The following is a 17,474-nucleotide window of genomic DNA, read 5'->3' as shown; positions in this document are numbered from 1 at the left end:
AGGGTCCTTAGTGCACTACTTTCTCTTGTAAACTATGTTTTCGGTTTTATATTTTCCCCGTTATATTTTTCCTGGTTTTAGATTTTTATTACATTTTTCACTCTCAAAATTACAATTGTTCATAGAGAAACAATGAAGTGATCAGGTTTCAGATAAGACCCAAGTGCAGACTGTGTTGAAGTAACAATGTTTATTGCAACAACAGGGGCAGGCAAACGACAGGTCAAGGCGGGCAGGGGTCGATAATCCAGTAGTGGGGCCAAGGTACAGAACTGCAGGCAGGCCCCGGGTCAGGTCAGGCAGAGGTCGATAATCCAGAGTAGGGGTAAAGGCACAGGACGGCAGTCAGGCTCAGAGTCAGGACAGGCAAGGGCCAAAACCAGGAGGGCGAGAAAAGAGAGACTGGGGGAAAGCAGGAGCTGAGACAAACCGCTGGTTGACCTGACAAACAAGGCGAATTGGCAACAGATAAACAGAGAACAGAGGTATAAATACACAGGGGATAATGGGGAAGATGGGCGACATCTGGAGGGGGGTGGATACAAGCACAAAGACAGGTAAAGCAGATCAGGGCGTGACAGAAATTGGATGTTCTGAGTCGATGTCAATGGGTACCAAATGACTAAATCGCCTTCTAGTGGCCTCATGGGTGGAATGGGTGGAATGTTATTAATATTTGTCATAATTTCATAATAAATAAACATGATTTTAAAAAACCTGCCTGAAAATGCAGTGTTTTTATATTTCTGTCTTCTGTGATGTATATGAAGTGTAATATTGGGATGCAAAAATTGAATACATTTCAACTCTATATCTGACATGGTACAGGTGTCTTCTGTTTTTAAGCCCATAACCATCTGTGTGAGGTGTATACTTCTGTTTCAAAGTAGGTTTGTTTAAGACTACCAAGAACACTCTGTGTGACCCAGATTTAGCACACTGCAGTAAAAGATGAAATCACATCAGAAGGCCATTTACTTTTTGGTCTGGAAGAGAACTAGATTAAAGTACTTCCCCTTTAGTTGCGCATCTGACCCTTATTGTGCATCTAGCAAGTGAGGAATGTGCCTTCTAATGTGCCGGTGTAGCTATGGTTCTGTACTGCTGCTGCTCATTTCATGGCAAAGTTAAAACTTCTTATGGGCAGGTCGGATGGTAGCGTCCCACCTGGCCAACATCCGGTGAAATTGCAGAGCGCAAATTTCAAATGACAGAAATATAAATATTTAACATTCATGAAAATACAAGTATTATACATCAAAATAAAGCTTAACTTCTTGTTAATCCAGCCGCTGTGTCAGATTTCAAAAGGGCTTTACGGCGAAAGCACACCATGCGATTATCTGAGGACAGCGCCCGCATACAAAAACATGGAAAACATTTTTCAACCAGGCAGGTGCGACATGAAAGTCAGAAATAGCGATATAATAAATGCCTTACCTTTGAATATCTTCTTCTGTTGGCACTCCAAAAGGTCCCAGTTACATCACAAATGGTCCTTTTGTTCGATAAAGTCCTTCTTTATATTCATAAAAACTCAGTTTAGCTGGCACGCTTCATTCAATAATACACCAGTTTCCCTCCTTCAAAATGCATACAAAATGAATCCCAAAAGTTACCAATAAACTTATCCAAACAAGTCAAACAACGTTTATAATCAAACCTCAGGTACCCTAATACGTAAATAAATGATACAATTTAAGACGGAGAATAGTATGTTCATTACCGGAGATAAATAACAAAGAACGCTCTTTCACCCACGCGCATGGAAACACGACAGCCAAAATGGGAGCCACTTAGAAAAACTACAACTTCTAGCTCATTTAAAAAAAACAGCCTGAAACTCTTTCTAAAGACTGTTGACATCTAGTGGAAGCCCTAGGAACTGCAATCTGGGAGGACTTCGCCTCATAATAAACATGAAAGCCATTGGAAACAGTGGAAGGCTGATTTATAATTTTTTTGGATGGTTTGTTCTCAGGGTTTTGCCTACCATATCAGTTCTGTTATACTCAGACATCCTTTTAACAGTTTTAGAAACTTTAGAGTGTTTTCTATCCAAATCTACCAATTATATGCATATCCTAACTTCTGGGCCTGAGTAACAGGCAGTTTACTTTGGGCACGCTTTTCATCCGGATGTGAAAATACTGCCTCCTACCCAAGAGAGGTTAACAAATAATAGATACACATGATATACTTACTCGTGATATACTTCTGCCAGGTAAGCCTACTTTGCAGTTAACATTTAATTGAGAAGGTTTTGGGGAGAGTATTTCTGTCAACCCACAAGATGGCTATGACATCAACTGGCTACATACATAGAGTGATAAACAAACACACGTGCCACACAGACAGACATGGGCAATATTACTGTAAATGAATTGGCAGATATTGTGTTAGGTTTGGCTTTTTGAGCCAATAGTGGCTAACCATGGGTGGCATAATGTCAATGTTGCGTTGATTAGATAGTAGCTGGGAGCTTGCGGGGTCTGATACCTGTCAAATTGCATGTACTTTCAGAATTGTTTGGCGATCTACTCATAGGTGGGCTGCGAGCTACTGGTAGACCCCTGATCTACAGTAGGTTTACTGTGCACTGCAATTCAGAAACGTTGTCATGTCTGGAGACTCGAGATCTGATCATGTTTTGTTTTTCTTTTTTAGATGACTTCAGTAGTTTAATATGAGTGCAGACCAGGGAGGAAGACAGTTTAAAGTCACTACCTATTCTCTCTCTCTCTCTCTCTCTCTCCTTCCATTTCCCAAAATGAAACAAATTAAGTATGGTCAAACCACAACATCTCTAATTTGTCTTCTACTCCTACTTGTTTATTTTCCGTTTTTCCTTATAACACATCGTGAATTATCATTGACTTTTCACTGATGTGATATCCTACGGAGGTTTGAAAGAAAGCACGAGGAAAAGACGTGATTAATAACCACTGACCGTGCATATCCGCTTGATGTTTATACAGCACATGATACAATACATAGACAAACGCTCATATGTCAATTCAAATGAAAAACAACAACAACATAGGAGCTCCAAATGGAATGGAGCGGAATGTTGATGAGTGCGGAGGACGGCACTCTCTGCTTGAAACAAACGGCAGAGGAAAAGTGCAGAGGAAAAGTGCAGAGTTCAGCGTTCACACATGGTTCCAGTTAGTGGTCCATGCAGTGGCCTCCCATTAAGTCCAATGTGGTTTGGAGGAGACTTTCATATTTTTTTTCACAGTTTAAAAAGGTTTTCTAAAGTTTCTCTCACCCCAGGAAGTTTACTTTGAGTCATTGTGTAGATTTGTATCGATAGAATTAGATAGAGTTCGTTGTGGTCAATGTATGTGGGAAGCATTTGGTTTTTCCTGCATGGAATCGTCTCAATGCACAATCCCACTCTGGGGATTATTGATATATAGATCTGCATGTATGATAGAGAGAGAGATGGGGGAGGGCATGGTTATGGTGCCGAGATGTCTGGCGTTTCAAGTTCACTGGGGGAGAAAGAAAATCCTGGTGTTTTGCTCGCTTTTCCATGGTTCAATCCAAGGGGTCATTAAACAGCGAAAACAATTCTCTAAGCATTTTTACACACACTTAAATTCACTGAAAAGTTAAAACCAGAAGACAAATCTCAGCTGTTGTACAGATCTTGAGAGATACCGATATGGCATTTGGTCATTGGCGTAGTTCTTATAAAAACTACAAACAAAACAACCTTAATTAACGATGTGCTATGTAATCTTCAGGTGAGAGGTATACACTGGTGCTATAAACAAGTGAAACCAAACAAGGCCTTTAGTTTGCAGCCTGTTAAACTGCTCCATCACAGCTGATCACAGCTGTGTGTCCCAAGAGCCCGTGGACTTTGGCACCAGTTGAAAGCACTGGCGTGATAACACAAACTTATCTCCTGAGGGCAGGTGGCTAATTGTTGCCTTAATGTCAAGCTTTGCAGCTGCAGTACTGCAGTAATTACATAGCGGAACATGACAGACATCATGCAGATGTTTTTGGGGGATAAGGCATTTGGGTTGAACATTTAAAAAATATAACAATATAAGATGTCTTATGTAAAATAAAAAATTCAACATTTCAAAATAGAAAACACATTTGTATCTCTTCTAATTTGGGCTTTGTAAAGAAAAACTACTTCCCACCGTTGACTGAAATACACAATATGAAACAATAATACTGATCATAAATATATAACATGTACATGAGCTACAGCCTAAAGATATTAGTGGTGTGTTTCTCACACTTGCCTCTCCTTAAAGAGGATCTCGGCATATACAGTGCCTGTGCACGAGGCTTTGTTGTCCGGCAGAGGATTGACCAGCTCCAGCTCTGCATAAGTCAGGCTTTCCTCTGCAATCTTCGGCTGCAAGGGACAAGGAGAAAAGGAAACGTGTGAAGACCAGACTCGTAAACTGAGTTATTCATGTTGTGTCTGTTGCAATATGATTCTGGACAAAATGACCTTGGGATAGCAGTCACATATACATACATATAAAATAAAGTACAACTTTGAGTTAAACAACTTGAAGGAAATGTTAGATTTCTGGACAGCCCTCTACATAAATAATGTACCTGTTGCCTAACAAATTGTACGTAAGAATCAGGAAACTTACTAAGACCACTTTCCTCGGCTGCGCCTTTAAAAGTTTGGGTTTTCGGATTTTGTCTGCAATGGGTGCTGTGGAGGAATGAAATGATCATTATGCAGAGAGGGAACACATTGTCTGTGTAACAAGAAACATGTTCCCCCCCTCAAACCAAAACCCAGAACCACAATTGTCTCCGTCCACAATGTTTACATGCCTCTCCTGTCATTGATTAGTGATGATTTGGAAGCAGACATCAAAGCAGAGTTGAACATACATACAATGCTTTAAGTATAGGCATTCAGACTACTACGACATGACCTGAACTGCTTATGAGACAGACGAATCACTTGAAAACTGCCAAACCTATTAATCTCAAGGGTGAACCAAAATATTATCATCAAGAACAAATGCTACTTAGAATCTGCTGTCTTGCATAATACAGACTGAGAATTTGCTTCGCTCTTTGGCCAGTTTCTCTATGCCAGCACATAGAGTACAGTATAGTGTAGAACCATATATAGACTCAAAAAGGTACAGCGTGATAGTAGCAAGTAGAAGCAATATCAGGAATCTAATATCAGGAATCAGACAGTGTTAAGTAAACTCCTCTATGATGGTCACTTTAACCACATTCCCTCCCCCAGGCCACATACACAACTGAGGGTATGAAGATAGGCTTCTAAGTTTCTAAGAAAACATCCCTGTGTCTAAATATGGTACAAATGTGATGGATGTCCTGTGCCAGAGAGGCTGTCTATTTACCTTTAGCTGGTATCTCTGGTGGTATCTCGGACTGCTCTTTGCTACGTTTCCTCCTATACCTCCTCTGCTTTTTGGGCAGGGCAGGAGACACACTGACTAGACTGGTCACCGTCTCCCCTGAACTGCAGACAGCAGACAGAGATGTTTATAGCAGAATTAGGTCAGATAAGATTCTGTGTGTAGGCTACCATAGTATCTACAGTAAAGCTCACATTGTATTTGGATTGTAAAGAAGCCTACCTGTTCTGAGGGCTCTTGACCAAATGGTAGCTGTCTATAAGACAATGAGATGAAACGTTGGCGCATGATGGGGAAAAACATCCTGCCATGTCATCAAAAACAGAGTTCAGCTTGCCTTGTCCATTCACTTTAAATGATCGGTTAATGTGGTCCAGACTAGTTATTTCACGGTGTGTTTACTTACCTTTTAACCTCTTCCTCTGTATATATTGGCAGGTCACCACCACGGTGAACATACACATGCACACCAGTCCCACAGAGCAGATCAACGCAGCGCACAGGTACATGTCTGGAACACACAAAACCACAAAACCAAACAGATGAGTCATCCTTCAAGTCAGAAGACGTGCTACCCTGAAGACCCATGTTTCTGTTGTTAGTCACTTGTTTTGACATACCCTTCAAATATCCATGTCCACCCATTTAGGCATGCTTCTTGTGGTTGTGCTATTTTAGTACAAGGACAATGCAGAGCACCAGAGTCACATTCTTACCTTCAAACAGACTCCACAGACTCTCCTTGGCCTTGGTCACTGGTAGGACATGCACTGGAAGGAAACAAGGGAAAGTCCATAGTAATCAGTGTGGCTACCGTTCCACCTGTTTATACAATGTACACAGTTTAAAAACCTCTAATTGTAGGAGGGTTGGCGTAGGATGACAGTATCAATGTTGTCCTCTCCTCCAGATTCACTTCCTGAATCACTGGCTCGTGGTGGCTAACACCCACCAAGCCATCCTGAAATACCCCAAACCGCAAGCAGTTGACGACAGCCTGGCTAGCCTCTCCCACCCACAGCAGCCATACTTAGCTTAGCTAGCCGCCAGAGCTAGTGGGCTGAAGCCCAGCTGAGTGTCTGCCTGTCCAGAGGGCTTACCTCTAGAGCATTTACCTCAACGCTAAACCACCAGCACTTGCTTTAGACTGGGCCAACCATATGCATGTCCCACATTCAACTATTTGGAAACATTAGTCTGACATAGACGAGAGGAGGAGACTTGGCTCTGGATTTTCTCTAGTTGTGTTTGCCAAGTATGTACAGTACTTGCTGTAAATATAGGTCACAAACTCTTTAGCACGTTCCTGTATCCTTCCAGGTAAAGCCACTCTTGGTCATGCATTTCTTTTGTTCAAAAGTTAAGCGTACAATGTTGTGGCGCAGAAGACTTCTTTGCCATGAATCAGACAGTGTGACTTGAATAGGACATTATGCACTGTGCCAGAAGGCCAGCTGCACATGCTGGAATAATATAAAGCTGCAGCACTGCATGCAGCCAAAGAAGTGTCTTTAAAAATGTCATTCATTTATGGCTCTTTTTGAATGGCATTGGAAACATTCAACCAAATTCCCTCGCTGTTCAATTGATTCCATTCACATGTGCTCCCCCTTTCTTTTTGATAGGAGGTCTCTCGTATATATCCTCACTTTGACAGCACAGAACAACACATATTGAATGAATAGCATCCCTAAGACAGATCTGTATTCTGTTTAATAAGGGATAAATAATGTCTTCTGCAATCAATAGACAAATTCAATGGGTCACTTTGGGCTACTTCAGGGTATTAATGAAACTTAGAGGAAAAAAATAATAAGTGAATACTAGTACGTAGTGATAATCCATACAATCGTCATTACAAACACCTTCAAAACTTCCTTCACTTTCACGTCCTCTTTCTTCACTTCTCTTTGCCCTCTGTTCATCACCCTCTTTCTCACTGCGAGGCCTGTGAAAAAGTAATGGTGGCCTCATTCTCTGAGCTCTGTTTTTACACTTGCCCATATTAAACCCTGACCACGGAGGACCCAGAGTAATAGAGTACCCTGATGCTCCTACACTTCAACACAAACCACATCTGTTTCAACACATACATTTTTAAAAAGGCACAACATCTCCCAGCCCATGCACACGTTGTCCAAATATCTCAGGGTTTATAGGGGTTTACGCCAGAAAGAGGCCAACTTCATTCTGTTTTCAGTTTGTTTTTCCCTAAACCCTTTTGGGTTGTATACCATAGCCTACCATATTCCTGGATTTTGGGCAGAGTAGGATGTATGGCGTAAGACCAAAGGAATTGAGGCAGGTATTGAGCCAACGTGAAATCAATGTCAGTGTGCTAGCTTAGCAGTATTAGCTTCCTCCCTCTCAGAGTACATCTCAGGGTAAACTGACCTACCCCACCTAAAACCTGGGGCCCTCTGCCTCGCCAACACACGTGACTGCCTGCTTGACAATACACAAACCTGTTGAGCTATAGAAAAGGATCCAATCCGATAGCACCACTGGCGACATTTCAAGCTAGCTGTGGAGTGAGGTTATGGCATGCTCTTATCTCTCTTACATACTCACTACTACACAGTTGTCTAGTCAACCAACCCCTTCGACAACACAGACGCTCTGACGTTGGCGAGCCTCATACTACAACTATCTCTTGTTCTATCCCTCTCGAATTCACTCACTTCCTGCCACGATTGTATGTGTGTACAATACTTAGGGGAGGGAAACTACTGGCAGTAGCCAAAGACATTTTCTGTTTGGTATTGATGGTGCCGGTGTTCCCTTCCCTCTGGTGTTGCTCTAGTCTGTCTGCTCTGGCTCAGACTTGGCTATAACAGACAGTCAAATGTCACAGCCGGCACAAATGATTCCATGGAAAACGGGGAAAAGCGGTCCAGTCTGAATTTACTCAAAGCAATGTAGTAATTGCTTAGAAAGTGAAATGGCATCTGCCTCGCTACTGTGCATGCCGCTTAGATCCTTTCACAGAATGTTGTGTGCATCGAACTGGCAGAACTGAAGGGCAGACTTTGGCTTCAGAGACAAAAATATACTCCCATCTTCTCGTTCCAGCATAACAAAGCCCTGCAACCACTAGCTGCCATGTCATTTATTGCTATGAAATATTGCTTCTTCTCAAGCTTGTTCAAAACCATTGAACTCCCTTCCACAATAAAAAACAGGACCCTTCATTACACATGACACAATCTCCTCCTCAAGACTGATGAATCCTAAAATTAGGTCAGTTGTCTTTTACTGCACACAGTGCTACACCTAAATTCATATTTACCTCTGAGCTTGGTGGCGGCCGTGCAGTTCGTTGACGCCTTCCATCGGCTCTGGTGCCTCTTGAACTCCTGCACCCGGCATATGTAGAGTCCTCGGTCCTCCGCTGAGATGTTCATAATGAGCAGGTCGAAAATCTTCCCCTGCTTGACCACTGTCAGTTTCAGCTTAGGCCAGGGGAAGCTCTTTGTATAGTTCCCATAGAACCTGGCCTTTCTCATGTTGACCTTGGCAATGAGGAGCTCTTCGTCGCTGGAAGAATGCTCGGGCCGGAAGGTCCATTTGACCACGGGCAGGCTGCTGGAGCGTCGTCTCTGGGACACCTGGCAGGTCAGGGTGATGTTCTCGCCCTCCTGGGCCACCGTGAAGGGGAACGGGGTGATGGTGGCATTGATGGCCTGGCACACTTCTGAAAGATATAGCACACGCATAAAGAATATGTAAAAAGATATAGATATGACATCAATACCCTTTTGAGCTGAACCCATAGGGTTTTGGTTGGTTCATAGTGTGCAAAGGGTATAAGAGCCATCAAGAGCCTAAGCTCTTGAAGACCTTGAAGGAGTTGGAAGAAGACATGTTGACCTAGATTCATAGATAATCCGTATCTGTTGTTCCATTTTGATCAACAGTTAGATACACAGTATCTCTTTCCTACTGTATTTATGTCTGTGGGTGAGTCATCTGAAAGTGGTGTTTGTCTTAAGTGCAAGCATATGTCCATTTTAAGAGGAAGAAATATTAAGGAATATACTTTATGGCCTCATTTATTCCATGACAAAAGCAACATCTGTTTTCTTCAAACGAGAGTCATTTCATAATCCTAATTTTCCACTAGCAGTAAGCATATTTCTGTGACACTCAAAGCCATGAAAACACTGTTTACAAAGTCAACTAATAATTTCTGGACGAAAATGATCTTTTGTTAGATATATTTATTTAGCTAGAGTATTAAGCTGCATCTATTGAAAGAGTGACACAAACTCACAATAAATAGGTCAAAAGCAAACTACAAACCTGGCAATGTTTGTTTTCAACAGAAATAAGGGAAACCACTAATTTCTCAGTTTACAGTTCTTTTTCATCATTGCATAAAAATAAAGACTATATTACACTTGCAATTGTCCTGTCATAACAACTTATTATTTCACTGCCAACTGTTTATTTCCTGATTCAAATGCATGTTTTTTTCAGAACACTCACTCGTTTAATAAAAAGTTGACTAGCCCTTCAACAAATGTTTTTCCAATCTTTTAATCTTTTTATGACGTTACCGTAGTTCTCTCTCTCAGAAACCATTTCAAAGTATTGCCAAATTTCATATCATGACATACTGACCTAAAAACACAATTTTCCTCTATAAACTAGTCACCTAAGTAGTAAAATAAAGTTGCTTACCGGCAATGAACACTCTAGTAAGGAGAAGTATGACCACTGAAGAGATCTTCATTTTCCAGACCAGCAGGCTCCATAAAAAACAGTTCAATGTTTCCCAAAGAACAGAGCCTCAGCTCAGGATTCCTCTCCCCTTTTTTTTTTTACGCCATTTGTGTGTAATATGAAACAGGACTTTTTCTGTTTCTGCTTGGAACCACCCCCCTCGCCCCTCCCTCTTTCACACTACCACACCCCACTTTACTCCTCTGCTTAGCAGAATGTGGGAAATGGAATTTCCTGTGCAGGAGGAAGGAAGGAGAGAGTGCGTTGGGTGCTTTACTTTTGACGCCGACGTATCCGACGTATCACACTTCCAGCTGTGGACTACAGCAGAGCAGACTACTCTGACCAGTTTTGATACACACACACACACACACACACACACACACACACACACACACACACACACACACACACACACACACACACACACACACACACACACACACACACACACACACACACACACACAGAGATAATGAAGGAGGATAGAGCAGCGCTGTCTCTGTCTCTGTCTGTGTAACTGGAGCCCACAGAGAATCTTTGTGCAGGACTTTGTGAGGGCAGCTCTGTTTTGGAACATAGTCGACTCCTCTCTTAGGGAAAGGCTTTATAGACACACAAGAGTTTTGTTCAAACGTTCACACATTCACCCTTCTTTAGATAAAAGGGGACTGCATTCATGCATTCCTCATAATCCTTTCGATATTTGGACTTATATTCTATCCATGCTTGGATTGCTATTTCTTCATCCATCTCCTAGGCTGGAGATGCAATCATCTTGGTTGTGAGTTTGATAGAAAATGCTGAGCTAGGCAGCATCCCCAGACACTTTGCAAAAGTCTGAGAAGACACTATATAGAACACAGTTACTGTATACTCGCTGCTAAAGCACGTCTATGAAGGATACTTATAAATGCATCTGTCGTTTGTGTAGTATTCTCAGTTACACACACACTCTATTTTTGCTGGGGGGCTCGAGGGTTATAATTCTTACAGTGGTTTCAGGCTCTCAGCAATTAAGTGTTCAAGTGTTCCTATAAATCTAAGTCTATGTCTGTTCAACAGAAGGCAGTTAGGTCGGAGACTGACGTGGTTGCAGGGTAATTAAATTAAACTGGCATGTTAACAAGATCCTTCTTGCACTCAGATGTGAGAGATGCATGGGGGGATTTGGAGCGCAGAGAAGTGAGTTGTGGAGTGAGAGTTTAGGCAAGCTGCTTTGTTATGGAGTGATTAATACTGCCCCCTTGTGGGAAGTATATTGATAGACATGTTGGCTGACAACATCCTGAAAATGTGTCTGGAAGCCGCGCATTATGATTCTGAACGGTCAGATAGCTAGCAACAATGACAAGAAGCTGCCATGTGAGGAATCGTAGGTGGCTCGTTTCACCTCATTGTATCTTATTGATACCATGTCTTCTTTTGATGACTCATTTCATGTCAATGTTAATATGGATACAATTCGCTAGCTAGCTAACTAATGTAACAATGTATTTGAGAGACAAGTGCTCATTGTGCAAATGTATTTATGTTTTCAATAAAAGATTTGAAGAAATAGAAGATTTGGAAGTTGCGTGCAGCAAAGCGTGAAGAGAAGATCCCGGAACTGCTTCTGGGGGTTCCATTCCACTCTGCTCACGCCAACCCACTATCCCTAACCTCTGACCCCTGACACTGGACGTACTCATTGGTCCTGTCTATAGGCCAAGGTCAATTCCATATGTGGCTAAGAAGGTAGAGTACCAGGTCACATAAATATTACCAAGTGTTTAGTAACAGTGCACATACTGGAAATAGTGAAGGTACTTGTATACATATTGTAAATGCTGCTGCAAGTTTGGCATAATGTTCTGGAATAAGGGAATAACCATGGAAACCCAGTGCCATAATCCCAGTCATTATGTTGTGGCCCCGCCCACCTTGGGGGAAAACAATCTGTGGTTAGCTTGGTTACCTGATTGGCTCACAGCAAAAACTTGACCTTTTTCAAACGCAATGGTACTTCTTATCTGTTTGTTTTAGTCAATTCCAAAACAAAATGTAAGAAAAGTACAACATATATGAAGATGATTTTTCAACATTGTCTGCTCCCTAGTGTTCTCGCTACTTAGAAAAACGTACTGGAGTAAGGCTTCCCTAATGCCCCTTCAACCTGCCAGAAACGAGCTGGACTAATGACCCCACCAAGTGGCCAGGAAGTCTCATATACCCCAACATCTACTCCTACCTGATATATCCAGGCCTTATATAAATGTAGGCAGCGGCTGGGGAACAGATCGTTTCGATTTCAGTCATTTTTCATGATGGTGCTAGCTACCGAGTGAGTGCTAGCTAGCTAGCCAAGACCAACAACACTTCAATGGATTGTACAGCTACAAGTAGTGAGTGAAATAACAAACAGACTATACTAAACAAGTAAAACGTCTTATCTGGGAATAAATGTTTTCTGCACGGACGTGTACTTGGACACCGGGTCCCACAATTTCCCACTCTCCTCACGCCTGGTAATAGCCTGAAGCTAGGCTTTATTTCCCTACTTGGGAGCATTGCAAACCGTAGATCGTGATTTTTTTTACCTGTTTGATGTACATTGTATAACACAGCAGCTTTTCGGCATAGTTTTTCATTTCTGTATATAACAAAAAATCTACGAAGTAGTTGGCTCTTTTTCAATAGGGAAGATGGTTTGTTTTCCCCAATTTGTTGGCGTGGTCAAGGGAATTTCTTCTTATGCCCTGAATATTGACTAGAGCAGGCCTGGGCAATTATTTTCCATGGAGGGCCACATTACAATATATTTTTGCCATCGTGGGGCAGAGTCATATTACAGGATTATACATCATGTGTATGACGGTGTAGACAGATATATCTACTGTAAATCACGTCCAGATATGCTACTTATTTTCATTTTTTAACATGCACAGAAATAAACCACATCCATGTTCTCCTTTTGGTAGGTATATTCATTACTAAACATGCAATGAACTACACGAGGGGAAAAGTACACTGTGTATTCAGCACCACGGACAGAACTCTTGTTAATGGGTATGCACAAGAACACAAGAAAGAGAGAGAGCTCAACATTACATTTAAACTACTCAATCAGTGTGAGGAGTGAAGTCTCTGATGGGCATTGACTAGAGCAGTGAAGTCAGGTATAGTTTCTGACATCGCTATGCGCAGGATTGCTGAGAGATGAGAATCAGTAAGAGATGATCTGTGCCTTGAATTGTTATATTTCATCACTGAAAATGTCTGTTCACATACATAGGTTGACCCAAACAGTACAAACATCTTCTGCGCTTGACTCCTAATCTTTGGAAAGTTTTCTTCATCGAGAGATGCATAGAACCTCATCAGTGACATTGTTTTGAATAGTTCTCCAATCACTGCATCAGACTGAAGATCGATAAGCTCAAGTTGCAGGTCAGTGGGAGCGTTATCCACGTTGAAAGTGAAAGAAGAGGAAACCAACAGCATGTCATTTTCCAACACTTTCAAATCCTCAAAACGATGAGAAAACTGACTGTTCAAAGCACGCAGAAGCAGCGATGTATACTTCTCCCGCTGGTCATCTGATAGGGAACAGACTAGTAGTGTTGGGAAGGTGGGTGTCATGGTTGTCGTATGATGAAGGAGCGGACCAAAACGCAGCGTGTGTATCGTTCCACATTTTCTTTATTTAAATTGTGAAACTATGCAATGCATACAAATAAACTAAAGAACAAAAAAATGTGACGCAGAGGTTAAACATACACTAACTCAAAAACAATCTCCCACAAACCCGGGTTGGAAAAACACCTACTTAAGTATGATCTCCGATTAGAGACAACGATGACAAGCTGCCTCTAATTGGAGATCATCCCAAACAAAACCCAACATAGAAATACAAAACTAGAACGTAACAACATAGAAAATCTAAACTAGAAAATCCCCCTGTCACGCCCTGACCTACTCTACCATAGAAAATAACAGCTTTCTATGGTCAGGACGTGACAGTGGGTGAGATTGTTGGCATCTACTCGGCAGGTCAGGAAGAGTAATTTCCCATTGAAGGCTTTGACAAGGCTGTACATCTGATGTGAAAAAAGGCCCTTCCCTTGTAGTTTGGAATTCAATTCATCAATAAGGGCCATGATGTCAGAAGACAGAATCAGTCAACCATTGTTTACCTTGCATTTGGGGGAAATCCACATATTTTCCTCCTTTCATTTGCAAAAACTCAGCAATCCCCCGACTTCAGGTCCCACACCCTTTTAAGCACCTCCCCCAAACTCAGCCATCTCACGTTTGTGTGGTAGGGAAGATCTGCATGACCCGACTCTGTCGGGTCATGCAGTTTGTCTCAATGAGACAAACTGCCTGTGGTTTAAAGATTTTGCTCTTATTTCCACTTTAGTAACTATATCCACAACTTGGCTCATTTTCAGAACACATTTACAGAGCATCTCCTGATGAATAATGCAATGCAGGAAAATAATTTTCTGATCTGGGTTCAGCTCAGCTACTTGATCTTGTATCCTTTTGAAAAGGCCAAGTTTTTTCCTGTCAGGTTTGGGCACCCATCAGTGGTCACACTGGAGAACTTTTCAAAACTCAGTCCCAGCTTTTCCACACACTTATTAACCTCCTCCAATAAATCTTTTCCTGTGGTTGTGCTCTTCATTGACTACACTGAAGCAAGCTCCTCTGTCATTTCAAAGTCTGGGGTTATGCCTTGTAAGAATATCAACAACTGCCCCATGTCACTGCTCTCATCCAGGGCCAAGGAGAAGTAGGTGAAATCCTTTACCTTGTATTTCAACTGTTCTTCCATTATTCTCTGCGATGTCCTCAACTCACTGTTCATCTTGACAGGGAAACATTTTCAAACAGCTCTTTCTTGTTGGGGCAAAGTATTGCTGCAGAGTCAATAAAAAATTATTTAATGAATTCGACCTCGGCGAATGGCTTACTATGTTTAGCAATTAGCAAGCTCTCACAATTCAATCGTTTGCTGAATGCAGTTTTGTGAAAAGTCCTTACTGCTTTTGCAACTGAGAAAGAAACTCTTTCGATGCACTTGCCTTCTGCTCAGAAGACATATCCCTATATTTCTCTGCATGCTTCGTCTGGAAGTGTGGTCTTTGCACACTAAGCACACAGCTTTCCCTGATACGTCAATAAAGAAATATTTCTTGCTGGAACACCCTACGTTCATGGTCTACTTTCCTTTTCTTTGAAATCTTTGAAAAACGCATTTTTTAGCAAATTTCTAGCTAGCTACTATTTGTAACTGTGACGTGTGTGTCAGCCTGTCAGTCACTGTCTGTCCTCATGCAGATGTTATTTATACGTGCCTTCAAAATAATGTCCCTCAAGCGGTGGGAGTTAAATCATTACACAAAGGCGATTATTCATTGGACTTTTAATTTGAATAACAACTACGTTTTAAAAAACTTTACCATCACAAATTCTTTATGTGATCTGAGCATGATTCCACGGGCCGCATTGAATCAGATCGCTGGCCGCGTATGGCCCCCGGGCCGGCCATTGCCCAGGCCTGGACTACAGTTTACTGTATAGCTATCCTTGACCACAGGCACACCAAACACTAATGTCTAGACTCCACTTTCACATGTTTATAGACACTTCCAATACACACATCATGCAATTGTTATTCACATTTCCATGCCCAAAACATTTAAATGTATCTTCAAATTCTTTGGTATCCTTGTCACTTCATGCATCGCTTATTCTTCTTAAGTCCTTCATGTCCACAAAAGCAGTTCTATTAGCAAAGGGAATAAAACCACACATTGTAAGTTTAGTACAAATTTGTTGTATATCGATACCACAATCATGTCAGATTTTTTTCTATGACAACACCGAAGGACTACTTATTTCCAAGTAGTCCACTTACTGATGAGATGGGGTTTTTACGGTTTCCTCTAAAAAAAAGTAAAGAATACTTTTCAGTTTCACAAATATCATGAATTCATGTTCATTGTAGAAATGTGGAAAAGTATATAGGTATGCCACTATGCATGTGCACTTACCTGAAGCTTCAATATCAAGCATGTGTTTTTTTATAATGTAGAGCTTGCTGCCAATAAAACATATGGCAAAGAAGAGCCCAATTCCTGCTCCAATCAAAGCATACGTTGCATCTAAGAAACCAAACACAAAGAATAAGCCACCAACAAGCCACCAACAGCCTGTTGTGAAAGCAGCAATAGACAGTACATATCCAGTTCCCTGTTTTGCTCAATAGGCCAGTTCACACGTGAGAATTGTTTGATGCAATCTGTTGCAATGTGTTGACTCGTTCCTCAGGCTGATGAAAAATATGTCCAGTCATGTCCCCACCCACTGGGCACAGACGTCAATTCAACGTCTATTCCACGTGGTTTAATGTAATATCGTTGAAATGACGTGGAAACAGCGCTGATTTAAACAGTGTGTGCCCAGTTGGCAGTCTCTGTCTGGATCTGTGTTGACTTGAAATATTGCAGTTGCATTAGTTATGCTTGGAATGGAATTGTAAGGCCTTGGATTGTAATAAGTGTGTGGCTTGGTTGACATGTCAGTGTTTGAGCTGCATCAGTCACTTACAGAAGGAGCCTTTTACATTTTCTCAACTGACAGTCTACTGAAAGTCAAAGGACTCAATATCATAATAGATATGATGACTTTGAGGTAGCAACATATTTCATAACTACTTTTTTACCTGGTTCATCATTGCTTTCCAGGTCATTTCCTCTCACATTTGTCAACATACACTCTGAAACACAGGGATCATCTTTGTTATAGAACAAGCTAATGCACATCTTTAATATGCCTTAGACAGTCACCACAACTTCCTGTAAGTATGAAACTGATCTTTGAAAATAGGACGCTCGTGTAGACAAGACAGATAAGACCAATGAATTCGCACCCAAGATGAAACAGAGCAGACAAACGCTTGCACTGTATGCTTCTTTGTAGCTTGAGCTTGATGATTTCTGTAGTAGTAGGTAGCTTAGCGGTTAGAAGTGTTGGTCCAGTAACCAAAATGTCACCAGTTCGAATCCCCAAGCCAACTAGGTGAAAAATGTGTTGATGTGCCCTTGAGCAAGGCACCTAACCCTAATTTATCCGGAGAAGAGTATCTTCTAAATGACAAACTTTTAAATTAAGTAGTAGTAGCACTTAAAAGTTAAATTGTTCAATTTAACTCCAATATTTGATCAAAAACTAATCACAAAAATAATGAATATATCTACTCAACTGCTAACTGCTTCAAGATCTCTCAACACATACACTATATATAGAAAAGTATGTGGACACCTTTCCAACAAGTCAGTTCGTAAAAATTGTGCCCTTCTAGAGCTGCCC

General features: G+C 41.4%; 1 protein-coding gene across 3 annotated transcripts; it reads right to left on the bottom strand.

Moving 5' to 3' along the window:
* Window positions 1-175: 175 nt before the first annotated feature.
* Window positions 176-10,257, bottom strand: LOC115201106 (V-set and transmembrane domain-containing protein 4). 3 transcript variants are annotated; one of them, XM_029764395.1, is made up of 9 exons: window positions 10,074-10,257; window positions 8,680-9,084; window positions 6,107-6,160; window positions 5,797-5,901; window positions 5,613-5,694; window positions 5,373-5,494; window positions 4,635-4,699; window positions 4,269-4,384; window positions 176-441 (listed from the first exon to the last, which is right to left on the bottom strand). In XM_029764395.1, the coding sequence occupies exons 1-9, from the start codon at window positions 10,123-10,125 to the stop codon at window positions 291-293; spliced, it is 1,152 nt and encodes a 383-aa protein (XP_029620255.1). In that variant the 5' UTR covers window positions 10,126-10,257; the 3' UTR covers window positions 176-290. The 3 variants fall into 3 exon arrangements, with proteins under 3 accessions (XP_029620255.1, XP_029620256.1, XP_029620257.1); XM_029764396.1 differs by having other exon boundaries at window positions 8,680-9,081; XM_029764397.1 differs by having other exon boundaries at window positions 5,613-5,646; window positions 10,074-10,256.
* Between the last annotated feature and the right edge of the window lie 7,217 nt (window positions 10,258-17,474).

The sequence above is a fragment of the Salmo trutta genome, chromosome 10, assembly GCF_901001165.1.
Source record: "Salmo trutta chromosome 10, fSalTru1.1, whole genome shotgun sequence".
Lineage (NCBI taxonomy): Eukaryota > Metazoa > Chordata > Actinopteri > Salmoniformes > Salmonidae > Salmo > Salmo trutta.
Note: the sequence above shows the minus strand (reverse complement) of the source record. Positions and strands in the feature narration are given on the sequence as shown.

Excerpts from the sequence above, each read along its gene's own strand:
- LOC115201106 (XM_029764395.1), bottom strand. The coding sequence starts at position 10,125 with ATGAAGATCTCTTCAGTGGTCATACTTCTCCTTACTAGAGTGTTCATT. Across the intron at positions 4,700-5,372 it reads ACCAGAGATACCAGCTAAAG|CACCCATTGCAGACAAAATC; the intron begins GTAAATAGACAG and ends ATTCCTCCACAG. Across the intron at positions 442-4,268 it reads GAGATCCTCTTTAAGGAGAG|GTCAACCAGCGGTTTGTCTC; the intron begins GCAAGTGTGAGA and ends CTTGTTTGTCAG.